Here is a 21919-nt window from a genome sequence, read left to right on the forward strand (position 1 = left end):
TAAATACCCTAAACTAAAAGTTGAAGTAATATTATTTTATAAATATTATATAATATTGACTATACTAATAACAGTAATGCTGCCATATAACATATATTTGTTATATGGCAGCATGTGGTCATAGCTCTACCTTGTGATTGTTCTTCTTTCATTGCTTGGAGTTCTTCACATTGATTCTCCAGTTCAGTAACACGTTGATTGACTTCTGTAAAGGCTGCAAGAATTTTTATATTGAAGTCAGAGCAACTGTTATGATTGGATAGATCTTGTAACAATTTTTACAGCTTAAAAAGCCATCAACACACCATGAAAACTTCTTTTTTCGCACCATGAAACTTTTTTGCTATATCTTCTAGCTAAATTGTGTAGAAAGAGGCAGTCATTCAATGTATAAAATTTCAATGTCAGGCTTTTTATGTGCAAAAGGTAAAAATGACCAGCGTCAGCTCATACTTCAAATATATTTCATTTGTTACCCTAATACAGGGGTCAGGAACCTTTTGGACTGAGAGAGCCATAAACACTGTATATTTTAAAATATAATATTGTGAGAGCCATACAATATGTTTAAAAATACAAATAAATTGTGCATTTTAATTAATTTCAACACTTAAAGTACAATATGTCACTGGATTTTGTTTAATAACATTGCTATACTGTTGCTAATGAGTGCCAACATTAATGCGACTTCAGTGCTGCATGGTTTTGCTGATAGCTTTGTAGTCTTTTGCACACGCGCAAAAGAGTCTAACGACACTTTTTTATAATTTATTTATATCATTATTTATTTGAAAAAAGATTTCCAATATTATTGTTTTGCCCAAAATTAATCTATTACTGTTATATTATAAATAATACACATAAATTGACATGCAAAATGTTGCTCACACAAAGCTAGGACAATGATTGTAAACTTACATCTGAACCCATATGCCAAGTCTGCAAAAACAATTAGAAATCTCTGATTCAAAATGTGCTTTTCTAGTTGTGACAGGATTTTGCTTTGTCCAGTCGATGAAATAACATTGACCTAGCAAGTAGGTGGAGCTAAGAGTAACTAGCTTATTGTCCTGGTTTTTTCTAGGAATAATAACCATTTAGATTTATAACGCAATGGTAGCACACGCACTGCTTTCCAGGACCAAGTCTATAACTAGCTCTACAGTGAAGTGAAGGACTTTGTGGGCATGGCTGCGGCTAAGAGTGCAATTAAAATTAAAAGTCTACTAGATTTGTTTTGATTGGCCAATTTCACTGCTTGCTTATTTGACTGAGAGAGCCATATGCAGTCATCACAGGAGCCACATATGGCTCGCGAGCCAAAGGTTCCCGACCCCTGGCCCTAATAGTTTAAAATTGAAACAAGCTGTCTAACTGCACGTTGAAGCATTCTAGCAGCGTATGAATTCACCTGTGAGTGTTGCTTGCTTGAGCGCTGGCAGTTTGATGATATCATCAAAAGTCCTGTTGTCAACATTGGCAATGATAAGCAACTCTAACTTCTGAACCGGACTGACTGCATTTAGCATCATGGAAAGAGCATTGGCATTATTATATTTTGCTGCTTTGTGTAACGCGGTATTCTTGCCCACAGATGTTTGTATTTTTAAAACAACAAATGCTTGCATCTGTGATAAGTCTGCGACCAACCGTCTCAGCAACTCTCCATTGTTATGCTTCGCTGTAAAATGTAGAGCAGTTTCCTTCTTTACATTTTGTATTTTTAGCAACTCGTACCGTTGATCAGGCGTAAGCTCGGCAAACATGCATGCTATAGTGTCAGAGTCATTAGCACCCGCTGCATGCATGACAGCTGTCACTGCTGTATTTTTTACACCTCGGACAGTCTTTAGCAGGTGGAACTTGACATCCACCGATGTAGAGTTTAGTAGCTCTATCATTCTCTCCATAAGAATGTCTTTGTCTACATACTTGATCAGTAGTGCAGTGAGCTCATCACTTTTGGTAGCCATGGCAACACTAAACAAACAAGTATGGTAATGTTCTGTCAAACATGAGAAATCTTGAGTTTTTTATTTTTTTTAGCAACTGTACATGTGAATGCAATTCTTCTTAACCCTCTATACATTTTCATATTGGGTTTCGGCAGAAGTTAACCAAGACACAGTCATACCTCGGCGTAAGAGTGCCCCAACATATAAGAAAATAGAGGTACAAACAGCATCTTAAGCAAGTTTCTTATTTGAAATACGAATAATCTTTGAGATGTGGGCATTTTTCTCAAAGGCTGCTATATGGCCAAGTACGTGGGAGACCACTTTCGAGAACAGTATTGATTCGTCTCAAATTTTGTATTGCTCCTCGAGTCAGTTTGAAAACGTTTTTGGATGGTCGGCTAAAAGTTATAGTGAACGCGATGCAAAAAGCGTCAAACCGGAAACAGCTGATAAAAAACTAAGAAGACAAAATTAAAACGGTCAGCAAAACAACAACATAGATAAAAAGAAACAACAACAACAGCAACAAACAACATAAATATTTTTATGCAGCACCAAGCTGCTACGATGACACCAACCTCCCCTTTGTCACCAGCCTTCACCAACACCGCGACACACGCCCACAGCAGAATGCTGTCACCAATCTCACCGGGGCCTCTACTGCTGTGAGATCTGTGTAATGCCTTGTGAGACAAATGCCAAAAGAATACAACTCATGCTTCGTCAGATCCAAGTCAATGTTACCGATATTGTTGTCATGCCCTTAAACCAGTGAATCATTCTAATTTTTTCTCACACGAACACCATGCACTTGACCGTCACTGATTTGCTCGAGTTTTTTGTCCCTAACCTATGACTTAACAGATGATTCTTAATACTGACAACACGCACCTTATCCTCATCTACAACAATATCATCTACATAGTGGTCTTTGCCCTCTGCAACCTTGGAATCCATTAACAAAACCTTACCGAGTCCTTTTGACATACAGTGAAACTCGGATAACTCAAACTTCAAGGGACCGAGCAAAAGTGTTCGAATTATCAGAGTGTTCAAGTTATCAGAGCACTGTCACAAGTCCATGTATTTACTTATTTATTAGTAGATACATGAACATATACAAACTATAATATAAATCAAAAGCACAAATGGCTTTTTTCAAATTAAATGCTTCTAATGTAAAGTTTAAAACGTTTTTATCAAAAAGTATAGAGATTTTTCTATCACTTGAGATTGGTTTGTTGTTTGAGGTGATGTTATTGCCAGGACGTTTTTAGATTGACATTGGCAAAACTTGATCGTTGCTGAAATGCTCAAAGAAAAGACATCTTTTTCTTTTGAGCGTTTTACCCACGATCAATTTTGCCGATCTTTCTTGAAGTTTATGCAAAGATTACCTTACTTTACCTGGGATTCGTTAAGAGCAACACTCCGAGGCAGTTCAATTAGAAGTTTTACGAGGTTTTACGGTACATTGTATATCACTCACGCTTTTTGAATGGATACTTATTGAATGTACACACGTATTTTGTGTTTAGGTCAAACGATGAATAGTTTTTTTTAGCTAAGACAAAGTATACGTTTGATTTCAACAATTTTTAAGACGTTTTAAACATTCAACATTCCGACGTTAATTCAACACGGAATCAACGTCGGAAAACTATTCATCACGGGCTAGCCGGGTCACGCACTCAAGGAATTTCGCCACGCAAATACAAAACAAAAACAACATGCTGTTTTTGTTTTGTATGTGCGTGGCGAAAATCCTTGCGCCCGTGACCCGGCTAGCCCGTGGTATTCATCGTATAGCAGTATAAATCAAATTTCACCAAACCTTTAGAACAGTCGTTGACAAAAATATTTTGCCGATGGAGGGAATAAGGAATAAGCCAGGTAGCCATTTCGCTTGCCCAATGTGCGAGGGACAGAGGTAGATCTTTAACGTGCCCACGTTGTCAGTGTGGTACACGGGGCCTCCAAGTTATGGTCTAGATCCGAAAGACCCAGCAATTTAGGGTTGAAAGCTTGCTGAGAGCTTTTTGTGAGATCGGCATTAAGCGGAACTCAAACCACCAACCCCATGGTTGACAGTCAAAGGCGCTACTACTACCCTGACACCCTAAAACCACCTCTCTACTTAGTATGAAACTAAGTCTACTAACATTCACGGTTAGGTTTGAACTAGCCCTTGTTTCACGTTAATGTCATGATACGCTGACACCTACTTATTGACCTCACTCAAAATAATGTATCGCCTTAATCCCCAACTTTTCAAAACACTAGATTTCTTGGAAATATTTTAACATTGTCTTTGCCCACAGACCAAGATCTTCGCATACCCTATTAAGACAGGTGCTAATTGTTGTATAACGTGATGTCTGTGTCTTACAATAGACAACTACTTCTCGTCGTACGCTCACAAAAGCTGCTTGTACCGTATATCAGGAAACCATTCTTTATGAATGTCTCCTATTTAGACTTGCCTGCTCTAGCACACTCCTGCCGTTAGTATTTTTTTAGACTTAACCAGTACACTGTTCACCAACCTGCAGCAGATCTTTTCTTAAAACTATGAATTCCTGCGGATCAGCAACATGAAGTGAAACAGGTTATGAGTCAGTAAAAGGTCGCTCCTTCCAGCCACCTAGCTTTTGACTGTCGTGACTATAAATGTCTACTCTTATAGCTATATAGACAAAATAGGGATTTTGCTTTTTGTTAGCATTGTTTATTTATCAATTGCAATGATTAAGCAATGATCATAGAAGTGGGGTACATTCTTTTAAAACTCACACACTGATGTACGCTGATGTTATCAGCGCATGAATGCTTTAAAGAAATGCGCAAAATTAGCAAAAGTTATTTGATAGCTATAAAGTTTACGAAGCTGTTGAGAATTAGTACATTTATCTACTGACATTCACAGTGTGCTGCTGACTTATTAGATACCGTTTAAATGTATTTTTAATTGTTTCAGATTTATAACAAATACCAAAAATAATTTAAAAGCAAAATCACACCTTTTTACAAATTGCTATGATATACATACAGTACTTTGGATGAGCTGAAAGTTGTAATTGGCACTAGGAAACTGGCATTGCCATGCTCGGTGACAGATCGACATATGTAATACTTATGTGCACAATTATTCTACTATAGAAAGGTGCCTGCTTGGCGCAGAGATTAGTGCGCCTGCATGCCAATCTAGATCATATGAATTCAGTTTACATTTGAGGCAATTTTTTTCTAATGCTCTTAAAATGGCTTCGGACTGACAGACGGACAAATGGACAAACAGACGAACATGGCCTATATTATAGTAAAGATTAAACCATAACTGCCACGAACAACTTTTATCATATTTACTAGGTAAATCAGACATGCTGATTCCGATTTTGTAATCAAAATAAAGATTAGGCCACTAACTTTCAGAGTAATGAAGAACTTTTTATAGCGTTTTAATATCGGTCTCGAAAACAACACGATCGGCATAACAAGCTCCGCCCATAAATACTTGACGTAACCTAGCTTTTTAGGAACAGAAGTTACGTAGGGATGTTTAGACCGATTTAGAATAATAGAGATGGGTGTTTTAAAATCCATTAATATCTAAATTCAGCCTTAAAAATAATATCAGTCTTTTCTGAAAGGTAGATAAGCTATTTAGCATTGCATATTTAAAAAGCGCAATAACAACGCTAGCTCGTGATAAAACCGCGCTTTTTGAGCTCATTTTTCTCGGCGTCCAGCCCATTTAAACGTCATGTAACATGCTGCGAGCAATTTTAAATAGTTTATATCCCTTTCATAAAAAACTGAAACTATTTTACAGGCTGGATTTAGATAATAATGAGTTTTAAGACACCCATCTCTATTATTCTAAATCGGACTAAACATTCCCAACTTCCGTTTCTGAAAAAGCTAGGTTTCGTCACATATTTATGGGCGGAGCTTGTAATGCCGATTGTGTTGTTTTTGAAACGGATATTGAAACGCTTTAAAAAAACCTAAATGACTTTGAAAGTTAGTGGACTAATCTTTATTTTGAGTACAAAATCGGAATCAGCGTGTCTGATTTACTTAGAAAATACGATAAAAGTTGTTCGTGACAGTTATGGTTTAATTTTGTTTGTAACTTTGACATTATTTCACAAGCAAATACAACTTGTGGCAACCATCAGAGCACTGTGCCACACCTGTCAGTGCCACCAAAAGACAATAGACTTCCTAGCAATGCATGTGATGATCAAATACAATGACAAAGCAATGTTCTAATGCAATGGCATTGCAATGCATGTTATGATCAAATACAGTGAAACAGTAATGCATGTAATGTTCATATATGTGACATAGCAATGCATGCAATGTTCTAATGCAATGGCATAGCAATGCATGTTATGATCCAATACAATGACATAGCAATGCATATAATTTGTAAAAGCAAGTATCAAGCGATGTAGATTGGGAACAGCCAGGCAGTATATACAACAGTAATAACAATACAGTAGCATTGCGGAAATGACTACTAACTTGGGCTAGCATTGTAATATATAATGTATATCGCTATAGAATGTCATTAGATGGGGTCATATATATATATATATATATATATATATATATATATATATATATATATATATATATATAGTCAAACATGGATAACTCGTCAACGGATAGCTCGAAAACATGGTTAATTCGAATGGTTTCTTTGGTCCGTTCCCACGTAATGATAAATTGCTATAGATAACTCGAACTCAACACTGTTAATTCGAACTGTTTTTTTGCCCAACGGCTACCGAAACGGTTGTTATCGCTTTAGAAAATCACTTTATTCAAAGCCATAGAGGTAAACCTCATTTTTCGTAATTCATAAGCGTTGTTATTACCACCATCGGCAAAATATTTTTGTCAACGACTTTTCTAGAGGTTTGGTCAAATTTGATTTATACTGCTATACGATGAATAGCACGGGCTTGCCGGGTCACGCGCGCAAGGATTTTCGCCACGCACATACAAAACAAAAACAGCATGTTGTTTTGTATGTGCGTGGCAAAAATCTTTGAGTGCGTGACCCGGCTAGCCCGTGACGAATAGTTTTCCGACATTGATTCCGTGTTGAATCAACGTCGGAATGTTGAATGTTTAAAACGTCTTAAAAATTGTTGTAATTAAACGTATACGTTGTCTTAGCTAAAAAAAACTATTCATCGTTTGACCTAAACACAGAATACGTGTGTACATTCAATAAGTATCCATTCAAAAAGCGTGAGTGATATACAATGCACCGTAAAACCTCGTAAAACTTTTAATTGAACTGCCTCGGAGTGTTGCTCTTAACGAATCCCAGGTAAAGTAAGGTAATCTTTCCATAAACTTCAAGAAAAATCGGCAAAATTGATCGTGGGTAAAACACTCAAAAGAAAAAGATGTCTTTTCTTTTGAGCATTTCAACAACGATCAAGTTTTGCCAATGTCAATCTAAACAATGTCCTGGCAATAACATCGCCTCAAACAACAAACCAATCTCAAGTGATAGAAAAATCTCTATACTTTTTGATAAAAACGTTTTAAACTTTACATTAGAAGCATTTAATTTGAAACAAGCCATTTGTGCTTTTGATTTATATTATAGTTTGCATATGTACAAGTATCTACTAATAAATAAGTAAATACATGGATTTGTGACAGTGCTCTGATAACTTGAACGCTCTGATAATTCGAACACTTTTGCTCGGTCCCGTGAAGTTCGAGTTATCCATGTTTGACTGTATATATATATATATCCAATTTTTAACTCTTGCTTTTCTAATCTTAGAAAACATCTTCAAAGAATTTTCTATGGATAAATTTATAATTTTTATTTGGTTTTTATGAAGAAAATAGTTAACAGGATATTTTTATCAAAATGGTTACAACAGCTGAGGACATCTTGCAAGAATTCTACTAAAAGTTATATTCTAAAGCTTTGAAAAGGTATGTAAAATTGTTACCAATGTAAAAATTACTGAATAACAAAATGGCAGAAGAATGAAATAGAAGATACAAGCAAAGAAGATAAAAAGGCTTGAATTTAAGAATAATTTGGCAGAAAAGTGAATTAATTATGCAAAGAGGTAGAGTGCAGATCTTTTCTAGGATTATATTTTTAAGCAGTTTGAAAAAAGTGTCAATAGACACTTGAGATGTTCTTTAGACTTCCATCGAGTGTGAGACGTGATCTTTTGAAGAGGGTAAATAGACATCAATGACACTAAGGCTAAAAACGAGCCAAGGAATATCACTTTGTTTCCATAAAAAGAAAATTAGCTAAAAGCCTCCTATTGTGCGTACAGTCAAAGAACATCAAAGACGTGTGAAGAATATGCTTGGTGTTGACAGTGGAGCATCTAAAGCACCCTATAAATCAGTGGTCTGAAGGCACAACAAGAGAGACAGAATATTCATGACACTTGAGGAAAGCCTTTGGGTCTTATTCCTCATCAGAGGTCTCTGTCTGGGTTTGTTCAGAACCAACTCTATTACGACTGCGACTTATACGACCTCTAGTTTGACTCGTGCTGCGTGATCGTCTTCCCGCTTGCTCTAAGACTGCCGGAGGCATAGCTATCTTCATTTCCTGCAAGTATCCAAATTGTCAGTTAGTGCAAACCATAGCAAACCAAACCAACAGAGCCAAGACATTTAGTGCAGGTAAAATGATGGCTAGTATTTTTAAAGTATTGTAGAAACATCAAACCAAGTTCACATTGGTAGGTATTTTCTTGAAAAACTGGACTCTAAATATTAGCACAGGTACTCTGCTAGTCACACAGCCAGTGAAGTACTTCAATACAATGTACTAATCTACTGTAGCAGTTTTACACTAGCAATAGTATTTCAATAGTTAGAGGATAGTACAACTAGCTAAACAGCTAGTTGGAAAAGGAATTCCAGCCTACGGCGTTTTCGTGATAGCTGCGATTAACTGCTCATTTTTGAGCTTTTAAGAGCTTGTAATCGCATTTCCACATATTTTTTAATTACAACCCAGCAGAGTAAAACATGGTGAACTTTTTGATACCAAATAACTGTAATGTGAATTTTGTTGCAAGGCAACCTTTACATAAGCCTTTCAGAGCCTGTGCTTTTGCGAAAGCTTTTGTTTAGTTACAAGGAAGTTAGTTCTAAACTAGCACAAGTACTATAATAGTTATAATTAGTACAAGTACTGTGGTATTTATATTAGTACAAGTACTGTAATATTTATATATTAGTACAAGTACTGTGGTATTTATATATTAGTACAAGTACTATAAGGGTTATATATTAGTACAAGAACTGCGGTCTTTATATATTAGTACAAGTACTGTGGTATTTATATATTAGTGCAAGTACTGTGGTATTTATGTATCAGTACTAGTACTTTGGTAGTTATATGTTAGTACAAGTACTGTGGTATTTATATATTTGTACTGGTACTGGGTTATTTATATATTAGTACTAGTACTGTGGTATTTATATATCAGTACTAATACTGTGGTAGTTATACGTCAGTACTAGTATTGTGGAAGTTATATATTAGTACTAGTACTGCGATAGCTAGTTATTATAACTAGTAATGTGGTAGTTATATGTCAGTACTAGTATTGTGGAAGTTATATATTAGTACTAGCATTGTGATAGTTAGTTATTAGTATAAGTACTGTGGTAGTTATTGTTCAAATACTACAATACTACATTTGCAATACATACAATACTACATTGCATATTAAAACTAGATATTCAACATTAGTACTTGAAAACTGATACATTAGTGCAAGTACATCACCAGTTACACACTAGTACAAATACTGGGACAGTTTTACACTCTTGCTAGTACTTCAACAGCCATACACCAAGACAAACATGGATCTTCAGCTCCTTCACATATGAAAAGTTTATAAGATTAGCACTGTCAGCTCCGAGGTGAATCACGATTTATAAAAACCTCACATGAGTTGCTTCCTTTGGATTTATGTAGTCTTCGCGAGTCATTCGTATGTTTGCCGCAAGATTTGCAGCCGAAGGGGGAGGAAGTGGAGGTAGAAGAGCTTGCTGGCCTCTACCAGATTTTCTAGTAATCTCTTCTCTCTGGTAATGTATCAGCCGTGGTGACTCACCGTTGATCGGGTGAACACCTGAGGGCAATGAAATCAATTCTAGCAGTTTTCAAGAAGCCAAGGGTGAACAGCCCACAAATTCTACTGCTGTCAGACGAACTTTTTAAATATAGAATATGGTTGCCTACCCAATCATAACTAAAAAAATTTTGTTTTGTAAATCAAAATCTTGAGCTACCTAACATACTGCAACCATTCTCTGGTGCATTTTATATTTTAGCAAACATAGTTTTCAAGGACTTTTTCAGGTTTGAACAGAGTGCATACTTTAAAATTCTACCAATGTTCTGGAATGTTCCGTCTATTTCTTTGAAGATGGTAAAATTTATGGCCGGCCAAGACTTTAGGTATGTTTTTGTGATATTATATACTGCTGCTGAAAAAACCACATCTCGGCATCCTTTCAGATTCAAACCAACTAAATCTCACACTTACGTCTTTTCATAGGATCTGACGGAGGAGCTTCATATTTCCACTGGTTTTTGTCCTTGTCCTTCTTTACTCCGTGTTTTGCCTCAATCTCAGCGTTTGTTTCTTCAAAGTTTTTAGTTTCCTCCTCTAGGAACTTGTTTCTCTTCATCAGCTAGAAAAAAACTGGCTTAGGTAAAACTGGGTACAGATCAGGGAACCATCCAACCTGTACAATAACTTCTTGTCATCCTGTGCAAGCGATACAGAAACTGTTTATTCGATGTGAAATACCAGGTGATGACTAAATCAAATATTGGCTATGAAATAATCTTGCTTTCAGCTTTATCACCACTTACAATTGTTTTCAAAAGATTTCTTTTTTCTTCAAATTGCTTATATTAATACCTTGACATGAGAAATTGTCAGGTGTAATAACTATGTACACATCTTTTCCTCCATGCTGCGAGGTTGTTGGTGAGTGCAGGTGTTGGAGTACCAGTCTACCAAGCTGAATGTCATGAGTTCAAAAGACATACGATGTAATCTTTTTTCCAATATCCAACTGTGGTTTTGGACAGACTGAGGGACAGATGCAACTCTTATTATAGTAAAGATTTTAACTCAATCTCACAAACATTGCAAAGTTCAAAGACAGACCTGAAGTCAAAAAATTTCACCAGTAGTTTTGTGACAAAACTGGCCAGAAACACAATTGCTGATCATTACTCTCTTTAAATATCAGTATAATTAATTTAGGACACACAGACACATGAAGCTCAACTGTCTAAACATCTACATGCGCTACTGGTATATAGAATGATCAAGGACTCCAACTTGCTGTGTCATAGAGTATGATACGAGAGAGAAATGAAAAATATTTCTGGACTAATTTTTAGAGTATGCCCAGATGAGCAAATTACAGGTGGTGGTTTATAGCCTGCGCGAAAAAATTGCGGTAAATGTTTTTGTTCTTCAGTTTCAAAGACGATTTTACCAATATCTGTTCACAATCACAACAGAGTAAATTCTTCATTGCTAAACAACTGGCAAAAGTAAAAACTCTCTCTTTTTACTATAGAAAACACGCTAAAGCACAATATCTAGCCTTTACAAAGACAATAGCTCTAATCTACCTCTTCTACACAAGTTGCAATATAAACATGGCTCCAGCTTTGTAAGATTTTTCTTTAAAGTTGCTCAGCTATAAATCTATCTACTAGCTGAAGCACCTCTTGATTTCCCTTGTAACAACAGGAGCATACGTACATGTACAATTACAGAATAATTAGAAACTGTGATTCCCGGCATCGCTAAATAAATACCGTACCTTTCGGACTATTAGCCGCTACCTTTTTCTGATGATTTGAGCCATGTGGCTTATATAAGGGTAGGGCTATTCTGTGGCTTTTAATTTCACCGCTAGGGCGCATTGACCAGAATCTCCGACTAGTGCGCCTCTAGCGGTGAAAGAAAAAAAACGAAACAATGCCTTACAGTACTGTTCCGTTAGACACTAGGTTAAAAAGCGTCGGTTAATACGAAACAGGGTCGTTAAGCACTGTTCCGTTTTAAACAGCAAAGTTGCTGCCGTAATAAAAAGTACTGTCATGAGTTCTGCGGCCTATACAAAGGTGCAGCCTATATATTGTTTTATTATCAGTTTTTGGAAAATAAAGCAGATGCGGCTTATATAGAGGGTGCGGTTTATAGTTTGAAAAGTATGGTAATGTGATAACGCAGTCATAACGTGTAAAGAGCCCCTTACTGTCTGTACGAAAAAAGCAATGAAGTAGATAAGAATTATCATCATGATGCAGACTATAGCTCCAAGGCATGCGTAGTCAGCTTGCCCCGCCTGAGTGACAACAGAAATTGTAGGTGATTGGGCGATTTTGCCTATGACCGCATGTTCCATTAATATCAGGATGTGGCAGAGTAAAACGGCCATGTTGAACTTGTCCTGCAACAACAATAAAACTTGTGTACCACAGAAATACCAATTTCATAAACCTCCCAACGTGTACGGTGAATCTCTAGTTCACTAGTGAAGGTGTCTTACAGGTGTAAGAGATAACACATCTGAAAAAAGTAGTAGCCTAAAAAAGGTGTGAAAGCTCATGTTTTGCAATAACAAGGTTTCTAGATGGATGCATTTGTTTGTAAACACAAGTATACTATTGAGGCCATCAGGCAGGTCGCGGGTTATAATTCTACCATTGCATTGCATTGCAATTGCTGCATGTTACAATCGTTTGGCACTTGACTGGTCCTTACATAGGGAAGTACTTCAGCTGATTAAATCTTTTATGAAGTGTGTGTAATACTCATACAGCTCTCATGTGTCACGTTGTTTCACTTGCATGTCACTTATAGAGTATTCAACTTCCACTACATGTCACTTATATGGTATTCAACTGCTACTGTGTGTCACTTATGTGGTAGTAAACTGCCACTGTGTGTCACTTATGTGGTAGTGAACTGCCACTGCGTGTTACACACATGGTATTCAACTGCCACTGCGTGTCACATACATGGTATTCAACTGCCACTGCATGTCACTTACATGGTATTAAACTGCTACTACATGTCACTTATATGGTACTCAACTGCCACTGTGTGTCACTTGTCTGTGTGTCACTTATATGGTACTCAACTGCCACTGTATGTGAAATTTGGTAGACTTACTTGTAACCCTCTATTTGTCAAGTTTGTGAAACTCACATGGCACAGTATGTAAATTTTAAATTCATGTGCCACTGTCTGTCAAGTTTATGGAATCCACAGTCCGGTGTCTGTCAAGTTTATGACAATAAGGTGGCACTGTCTGTCAAATTTATTGAACTCAAATGCAACTGTCTGTCAAATTTATGCGACTCACATGTCATTGTCTGTCAAGTTCATGCAACTCACACACCACTATAAGTCAAGCTTATGGCAAAAGCATTAGCTTATAGCAAAAGCTTATGGCAAAGAGCATAATATAAATTTGCACTTGCAAGCTGCTATGCGTTACATTTATGGCATTCACAAACTGTCCTTTCTTTTGTACAAACCACAAAACAAAACAAATTTTAAACCCTAATATTCAAGACCTCATATGATAGTATTAGTCTTTCTGCAGCTCAAAGACAACCAAACACAATGCATCATATCTGGAGGTACGTCAACGAATTTTTAGGCAGTAACAAATGGTCCTTTCCTTTTTAATAAAAGCATAGTATATTATTTACCAGTGCAGTCCAGTAGGCAACGATTGGCAGGCTAGGTTGCATATGTAGCCTGTACATCAGTGCACAGAGTAGTATCAATACAGCGCCTATGATCCGCGATCCAACATCAGTGTATGGGATGGAAAAAGTGCTGAGACCAATGAGAAAGAGTGCAAACTACAAAGAACATTATATTTTTGTTCACGTGAGTAATAGGTAGGTCTTCGATTAAAACTGTCTCCTTCCATCATTTTCTTAATATTTATAGATATATATATTTATGTATATATATATAAGTTTATATCTAATGCGATCCAGTTGAACGCAATATGTATGTACGAACGATTATACGGGAATCATACTGATAGGGGATGTTCTAGCTATTATAGTGAAGTATTAGGTAGTACAAGAAGTTAATTTTTTTATCTTCAATTACCATTGTAATGTAATCTATATATAAAGCACAGGTAAGCTAATATATATGCAGGTAAGTTACTCAAATTCATTGGGTAACTATTATTTTATTACAATTATTTTATTTATTTTATTTGCAATGCCGGGCATTTGGCTAATCTATATATATAATTCACAATGTTTGTCTAGATTCTGTTTGTCTGTCCGTGTGTCCAGTTATACCGATAAAGTTTTAGAAGTAAAAAATCAGCTGCATACTGGATATAAACTCGAAACTTCCTGTTCCAACTTATTCAATAAACTATACTATAGAATAAATTGAACGCATGCTTATCACAGATGACAATTTTTCATGGTTTCACGCTTAACGCTAGCTGCAGTATTAAGCGTGAAGTCATAAAAGAAGAAAAATGCGTGCTCATACGTTAAGAAAAATATAGCCAACATGTCTATTAAAACCAGCGTAGATCTGTAGTAAGAACTGCAACCTGTATAGTATGAATTACACAAAATAAAAAAAGTGCGCAGAAATAAACAGAGAACACAAAAATAAAACCAAAATACCTTTATTTGAAAGTTAGAATGGTAAATGCTGAATATATTGATAAAATATTTTGTGTTCAAAAACATGTTTTATTACCTGTGCAATGCCAGGCATTTAGCTAGTTTAATACAATGCCAGCTCAATATCACCAATAATACACTATACATGTAATACACTGAAACGTGATGGAAAGGAATGCACATTATAACAGTGCGCAACTGTTGGCAGCTAGCCAAGCTTGTGAGTAACTACGGTACAAAGCAGAGCATAACGTTATACATAAACAACGTATCGTCTTATTAATTTACAAAACTATTATAATTAATCGTAAATTTATCATAATTTATAATTAAATAATTTAATTAAATATGAAAATATTTAATTAAATAATTTGATTATAAACCATGATAATTTACGAATTGTAAATTATGATAAATTACTTAATTATAAATTGATTATAACTCGTAATTTAAATAATCTTAGTTGTAAATTGGTAAATTGTAAATTATTATCTTATTATCAATTTACAAAATTGAGCTTGTCATGTCAGCCAGAGTTGCAGCTAATATAAGATTTGGCCAACGTGAAGTTAGAAAGTTTGCTTATTATCTACAGCGTACACATTTGCTTGTTTGGAGAGCTTTGCACGATATGTAAAGGAACCGGCCAAGTTCCTCTACTTGATCCACAAGAAAACAAACCCCTCTAGTGCAACAGTGTGCAAACAATTAACTACATAGAATGAGACTTCCAGTTGCTCTAACCTTGGTCACTTCTGCGGTGTCTTTTATACTCATTGTTTTTGCTTAACAAAGAACCACTATTAGCCTGAGACAGTTAATAATTATTTTTATGGTGTTGCTTTCAAAGTTTTAACGAAAAAAAGCAAAAAGTTTTTGAGTTGGACAGCGAGAGAATTTATTGTATTGATGTAAATGAGTCATTATTAATAAGATTTTGTGGAAACTTCAAACTTTTCTACTTTTCAGTTGATATTATGGGTTCATAAATATCAAAAAATAGTCAAAGTGGCGGTAAAGTAGGGGTGGCGTTCAAATAGAGGGTGGCGCTCTATTTTTCAACCTTTCTCTCTTAGTAGCAGTCAAATAGAGGTGGCGTTCAATTAAAGGTTTCACGGTAACTGCATAAAGTGAGACATTCAGGTGCTCTGATCTTGGTCATTTCTGCGGCGTCTTTTATACTCTTTGTTGTAGTTTGGCTCCGCCCTTCGGTACCATAGTTGACTCTGCAGTTATCTTTTGAACGACCAAAAGTATCACTGATGTCGTCTGCCGAATCAAGGCTCAAACCGATCGTGGCGTCGATCACCTTGGAGTCAGCAACTCTTTGGCATCTGGCTCTGGCTTTGGCGATCGTTAGCCACAAAAATATCGAAACGACTGACTTGAAACTTTGTTTGAAAGCTCTCTTTCTTGCGGTCAGCCGACGTGACTGCGACTGTCTATGGTCGCATTTCATAGAGCTATCTCTGAATGTTTAAGTGATTTCTGGCTGGACCAGAATCTCTCTTTGGACAGGAAAGCTATGGTATACAGTGGGTAAAAATAGGTCGAGACACGCTAGCATTTCTGCTTTGTTGCAGAGACTGGTCGATGGATAGGTTCGATTATCTTCATCCTCTAGATGCTGCCATTCATGCTGCTGAGGATGAGGATAACACCGTCTCTAGATGAGTGATGCACCATCGCTAGATGTTGCATCACTGGTATAGCGTAATAACATCTATAAAAGCGAAGTACTTTTATAGGTGTTATTTTTAATTATGTAAAGGTGTGTAGTTCACCCTTCTTTTTGTATGGGGACTGACAGTGTAGTCATCAACAGCTACATCTATGCTTAGGTGGTACCGGTGGTAGCAGGTAAGAAATACGGACAAATTATTGTTTTGAATTACGTTCTTATGCCCAAAGTATCACTCAGATATTTAACAAAATGTGGTAACTTGTTTGTGCAAACAGATAACTGCAAAACATTATTGAATGGTAAAGTTATGATTGCAGTGACCTTAGTTGAGTTTTCCCCTCACTCACAAAGCTATCTAGAGAACAATCCTCCTTCCCATACAGTTATTTGGAGGCAGCTACCCTGCTGGGCAATCAGACGGCTTATTCAGTCAGCAGGTAAACTGTAGGTTTCTAGGAAAGGACAATGGCTAGAATTTCTTCATTAGAAGTCTGTGATAAATGAGATTGCCACTAGCTGTGTCAGCCCAAGCAGATTCATATATCAATCATTGTTTCTATCACAAAAGCACATATTGTAAGATGCAAGTTGCAAGGGCTGACAACTCTCTCCTCTGCGTTGTATTGTAATCACTCTGGTATCAACTGGGTTATCTTACCATAAAGAATACATGATTCCACATGTAGAATTGGTGAAGCCTTTTAACTTGGACTGTTATTGTGTATAGCGGGTACTGCTCAGGCTTCTCCTCGGTCTCATCGATTTCCTGTGGTTCTCCCACAGGCTCTCCTATTAGCTGTGGATACAGATACCACTCTTTCGACTCTGTAAAATATTATGGATTTTTTTGGTATAGCTTATGGGCTATTTACATGTATATAAATAGAGGTCAGCTGTTAGTTTGCAAGCTGAGGAACTTCTGTTTGGTTGGAACTTGCAAACCTTACGATAACAAACTCTGTATTCAACTCAAATGCATCACCAGTGATTCAAGTAGCAAGATCAGTGACCAAAGTGATGTATTACCAATTTGTGCTTAATGTTTATTTTATGTCAATTAAACGTTTGAACATCTTTCATCGTTTGTGTCCTCATTTTTTTACATGACAGTTACAGGTTTTCAACTTGCATCGTATGAACAAATTGCATACAGCATGTAAAAACTGTTTTTAAAATATCATCACCTCATATATCATTTTTATAATATCAGCTCCTTTAACAATTTGCCGGTGTAATATTCTTCTCTTAGCAGAGAAAAGTATTTTAAAAGCAAACCATTTATTTGAATTTGCTGGCTAACTTTTGCCGGTTTTTTTGTATAGCATACTTTAAAAAACATTCTATTTGAAATTAAATTATTGAGAATAAAATAATATATTTGCATTGCAACAATGATGTTTGTGGAGTGAGCTCACTGGGCCAGAAAATAAGCGAGATTGAGCAATTTTATGTGATTTAGTTTTGTCCGCAACCCGCCGAGTACTGAAGCAGCAAGAGCTGAACCATGAAGTAGTCAGTGATTACTGTAATTATTGTTTTAGTAATTCAGCCTACTTACTGGAGACAGTAGATGGGAGTTCTGATACCTTATCTTATATATGCAGTAGTATGAAACTGCCCTTATTACATGTATCCCAACCTAACAGTTTTATATATGACCAACACTGGAAAGGACATCAACCGATAACTTATACTGTACGTACATGTATATCTGCCTCAACCTATGAACAACAGCTATTTATTAACCAGCAGTCAACTGTAGCCTCAGGTGCCAGGTATTTCAACCTTAACTCTTTACCCACCTGTAAAGGTGCAAAGGGAGAGGTGGTCCTTATACTCGTCATCTTTGATGAGCTCGAGCTGGCTGAAGGGCCACTCAGAGATTATCCATATGTTAAGTGCCTGGTAGTCTAATGGAAATTCATCCAATTCAAACATTTCCTTGAATGTCGCGCTGATGTTCATCGCTGTAAATCAGAATACATGCCTTAACAGCATGTCATAGTATGACATCATCTGTCAAGTTTGTGGAACTCACATGCAAATGTGTTCAAGTTTATAGAACTCACTAGCCTGTCTTGACAAACTGTTGTTTTTGCGGAGTTGTACCTCGGCAAGCGCGGCGAGCAAAACAACGGCGAGTTGTTTTGCTCGCCGCGCTTGCCAGGGGACAACTTCGCAAAAACAACAGTTTGTCAAAACAGGCTAAGAACTCACCTGCTACTATCTGTCAAGTTTATAAAACACACCTGCTACTATCTGTCAAGATTAGGAAACTCACTTGCCACTGTTTGCCAAATACCGTATTAGAGCGCATATCAGCCCAGCATAATTACCTAAACTGTCAATAGACATCTGAAGCGCTAACACATACCGATTGTCAAGTTGATCTGATAGTTTCAATACAATGTTAAAACTTCAGCTGTGCTGTATTTGAAAATTTGAGCATGTTCAGGTATAGACTACAGTGTTATGTTTCAATTATATAAAATTTAACTCTGTGCTGTGCTAAAATGTGGTTAAATAACAAAACAACTTTTGGATGGCACAGTATATAGAAAATATAAGAGGCTTTACAAGTTCTGCTAGAAATGGCCAGCTACGGATAATTCTACTTGTGTGGGCTTTGGGAGAAAAATAACCTTTTAAGTATTGATTTATGTCATGGCTTGTTTACATATGGAGTTGTCTACTATTTACTCAAGTATGAAATTATTTTATGGCTCATTGCAAAATGGTGTTGCTTTACTACTCCCTGAAGCATAGAGATATTTTATATAACCTCTGAGTATGGAGTTGCTTTAATACTCCTTGAAGCATAGCGATATTTTATGGCTCTTTTGAATATGAAGTTGCTTTACCTTAAGCATAGAGTTATTTTAGGGCTTTTTTATTTAAAAATGGAGTTGCTTAAACAAAGAGGTATTGCATGGCTTATTTGAGTAAGTGGGTGTTCTACTACTCACTCAAACGTTTTATGGTTCATCTGACTATGGAGTAACTCTACTACCCACTAAAGCATAGAGTTATCTCAATACTCACTTAGGCAAACATGCGGGATTTTATCTTCTTTGTCTGATTTGAAATACTTGAGCTCGTACTTTCGATCAAAATTTCTGATGACAACAGAGTTGTCAAGCTCTAGCCTTGGGTTCCACTGATCATCCCAGTCAATCTCCGCAGTTTTTGACATCCCTGAAAAATAAAAGCGGCCAGTCAGTGTTGCAATGTTTTGTTATATTTGCTCAAAATTCTAAAAACCTATAAGTAAGTAGGAAATAAGTAAGTCCAAAACGACTCTCATGTCTGTAAATTAAAGGCGCAGAAAATCAATTGCAGACAGATTTAGTCAAAACTTCATTCCGCAGTTTCAATAGATTATTATGCATGTACATTTACAGCTGATCATATACATATAATACTGTATACCTCCAGCTGATCATACTATACCGTATACCTGCATCTGATCATACTATACCGTATACCTGCATCTGATCATACTATACCGTATACCTGCATATGACCAGTAAACATGTGTCATTGTTTTGTATGTTACGTTCAGGTGAGTTAAAGACAAAAGGTGGAACCCCTCATTCAAAACGAGTTCTAAACTATTATGCTGTCAGTTCTGCAATTTTACTGTTGTGTCGTTTTTCTTATTCAACAAACTCAAAGAGCTCTATTCCTTTAGTTTTCATAGATCCAACTAGAATAGCCTCTGATGACTAACAGCAGGTACAAAGGTAAACAAACTGCCTACTTCAATAGAGTGCTTGTATTTCCTTCTCTCCATAGTACAACACATAAACTCTGTAGCATAATCAAAGCTTGTTCTAACACCAATACATATCCTCACATTTTTTTATATAAAACTTTAAATCTCCCAGCAATAGTTTCATTTTACCCATCAAAGCTAAACAAGTGCTCTCATCACATATCACTCTGCTTTTCAAACATACTCCAAAAAAATAACATTGTACACAGTTTGCATGTAGCACTTGATATTATGAATGTGAAGCCAAAGTTGCATTCTCTTGATAGGAAAAATTCTGTGAGTAGAACGTTTTCAACTATAATTTGCTGTCAAAAGTATCACAGTTGTGAAGACTTGATGACTTACCTTGCATGAGGGGTTCCTTCCACCTCGCACGCACTGCAAGATTAGCTGTGAACTCCTGCTTCACATTGTCTATATCAGTGATGGCGTATATGTTAGCCTTTATTTTAACTTTTACCTGCATTCAAAGCACAGTATCTGTTTTTTGTTTGTTCACAAGGAGAACTTATTCATACAGACAGGGAGAATTAGGAGTTGCCTTTCTTAAAAATACACTTGGACGCCTCACTCTTGCTGAGAAAAATGTTGATAAGAACAGACAACTCTTGATGCTTAAAAAAGCCTCACCATAGCTAAAAGAATGTTGAAAAGTTTGTACTTTCAGTTTGTACTGACAGATATTAAAGCTAGCTCACACTATCACGATATGTTAGAGTTGTCTTCTCAACAATTACTAATCGACGATGCACACTGTAGACAGGTGACGTTGCTGAGACAACACGGATGTATCAAAAAAAATTGCAAGTGTCAAATTTTCTTGATATTCCGCCGTACATTCCCAACAGTCTGTGCAATGTGTACCATTTCATTGATAGTGATTGGCTGTCGTGGATTGCTTATCTATATTTCCTTTCATGATAATCGCTGCGAGACTAGTATTTCCTTGTTTCAGCAAATGTGCTAAATAACTATTCGCTGATGTAAACGTAGATGTGAACTAAAATGGTACTTAACGGACAATCATTGAAGTATTGTCGGATTAACATCAACATGGTGTGAACCAGCCTTTAGCTAGCTATTGGCGCTGACACCAGACCTGGCAATACTTGTCTTACCTTTTCAGCACCTAACTCTTGTCTGGTCTTATAGAGTACAGCTGTTCTCTCGGATCTTGTGTTTTGCTCAATTTGGGTCAACAGTTTGGCTATAGGATTGGCTCTCATCGCCTCTATTGCCTCCATTGCCATCTGAAAAAGACAGAATTGATCAATTTCAGAAAATTAGGTACAATATGCTTCTGACTGTCTTTAAATAGCTGTCGGTAAATCGGCATCTTAGAAGATAAGTGTACTCGCAATTTAAACAAAACAGAGATTTGTCTGCTACTAGGACGATGTCGTCTTCGCTATTCGAAGCTATTATGGTGTGAAGAACAGCAGTCTAGTTTGTATCCAAGGCCAGACAGCTGTACAATGCTACCTGTTCTAGTTTATAGTTCAGAGTGTTTTAATATTGATACACATCTACAGTAAATTTTCATCATTAATATTCATTTCTTACTGCTTTAGAATAATCATTAAATGCACCTAGTAAATTCTAGTTCCTTCAATAGCCTCACAGGGTTGACTCACAGAAGCTGATGCAATATTTATTCAACAAAACTACTCAGTCTGCTATATGTACATACTTGTACCCTGGCAGTACCGTACGCCATAAGAGATCATCATTTGTAATAACTATGTGCACAATTAATCCACAGTACA

The 21919-nt window shown here is 36.4% G+C and overlaps 1 protein-coding gene across 1 annotated transcript; it reads right to left on the reverse strand.

Annotated features, from left to right (window-relative positions):
* Nucleotides 1-8170: 8170 nt before the first annotated feature.
* Nucleotides 8171-21403, reverse strand: LOC137402095 (uncharacterized). The gene is made up of 10 exons (XM_068088566.1): nt 21272-21403; nt 20499-20613; nt 19421-19573; nt 18181-18345; nt 17037-17203; nt 13738-13893; nt 12273-12467; nt 10532-10679; nt 9930-10114; nt 8171-8574 (listed from the first exon to the last, which is right to left on the reverse strand). The coding sequence occupies exons 1-10, from the start codon at nt 21401-21403 to the stop codon at nt 8428-8430; spliced, it is 1563 nt and encodes a 520-aa protein (XP_067944667.1). The 3' UTR covers nt 8171-8427.
* Between the last annotated feature and the right edge of the window lie 516 nt (nt 21404-21919).

This window comes from Watersipora subatra, chromosome 8 (assembly GCF_963576615.1).
Source record: "Watersipora subatra chromosome 8, tzWatSuba1.1, whole genome shotgun sequence".
Lineage (NCBI taxonomy): Eukaryota > Metazoa > Bryozoa > Gymnolaemata > Cheilostomatida > Watersiporidae > Watersipora > Watersipora subatra.

What these genes read in the sequence shown, in the direction of transcription:
- LOC137402095 (XM_068088566.1), bottom strand. Translation starts at nt 21,403, where the DNA reads ATGGCAATGGAGGCAATAGAGGCGATGAGAGCCAATCCTATAGCCAAA. An exon ending in AATCCCGCATGTTTGCCTAA is followed by an intron (nt 18,346 to 19,420) that starts GTGAGTATTGAG and finishes TCTGATTTACAG; the next exon opens with CGATGAACATCAGCGCGACA. An exon ending in TTGCTTTTTTCGTACAGACA is followed by an intron (nt 10,680 to 12,272) that starts GTAAGGGGCTCT and finishes GTTTTTTTCTAG; the next exon opens with CTGATGAAGAGAAACAAGTT.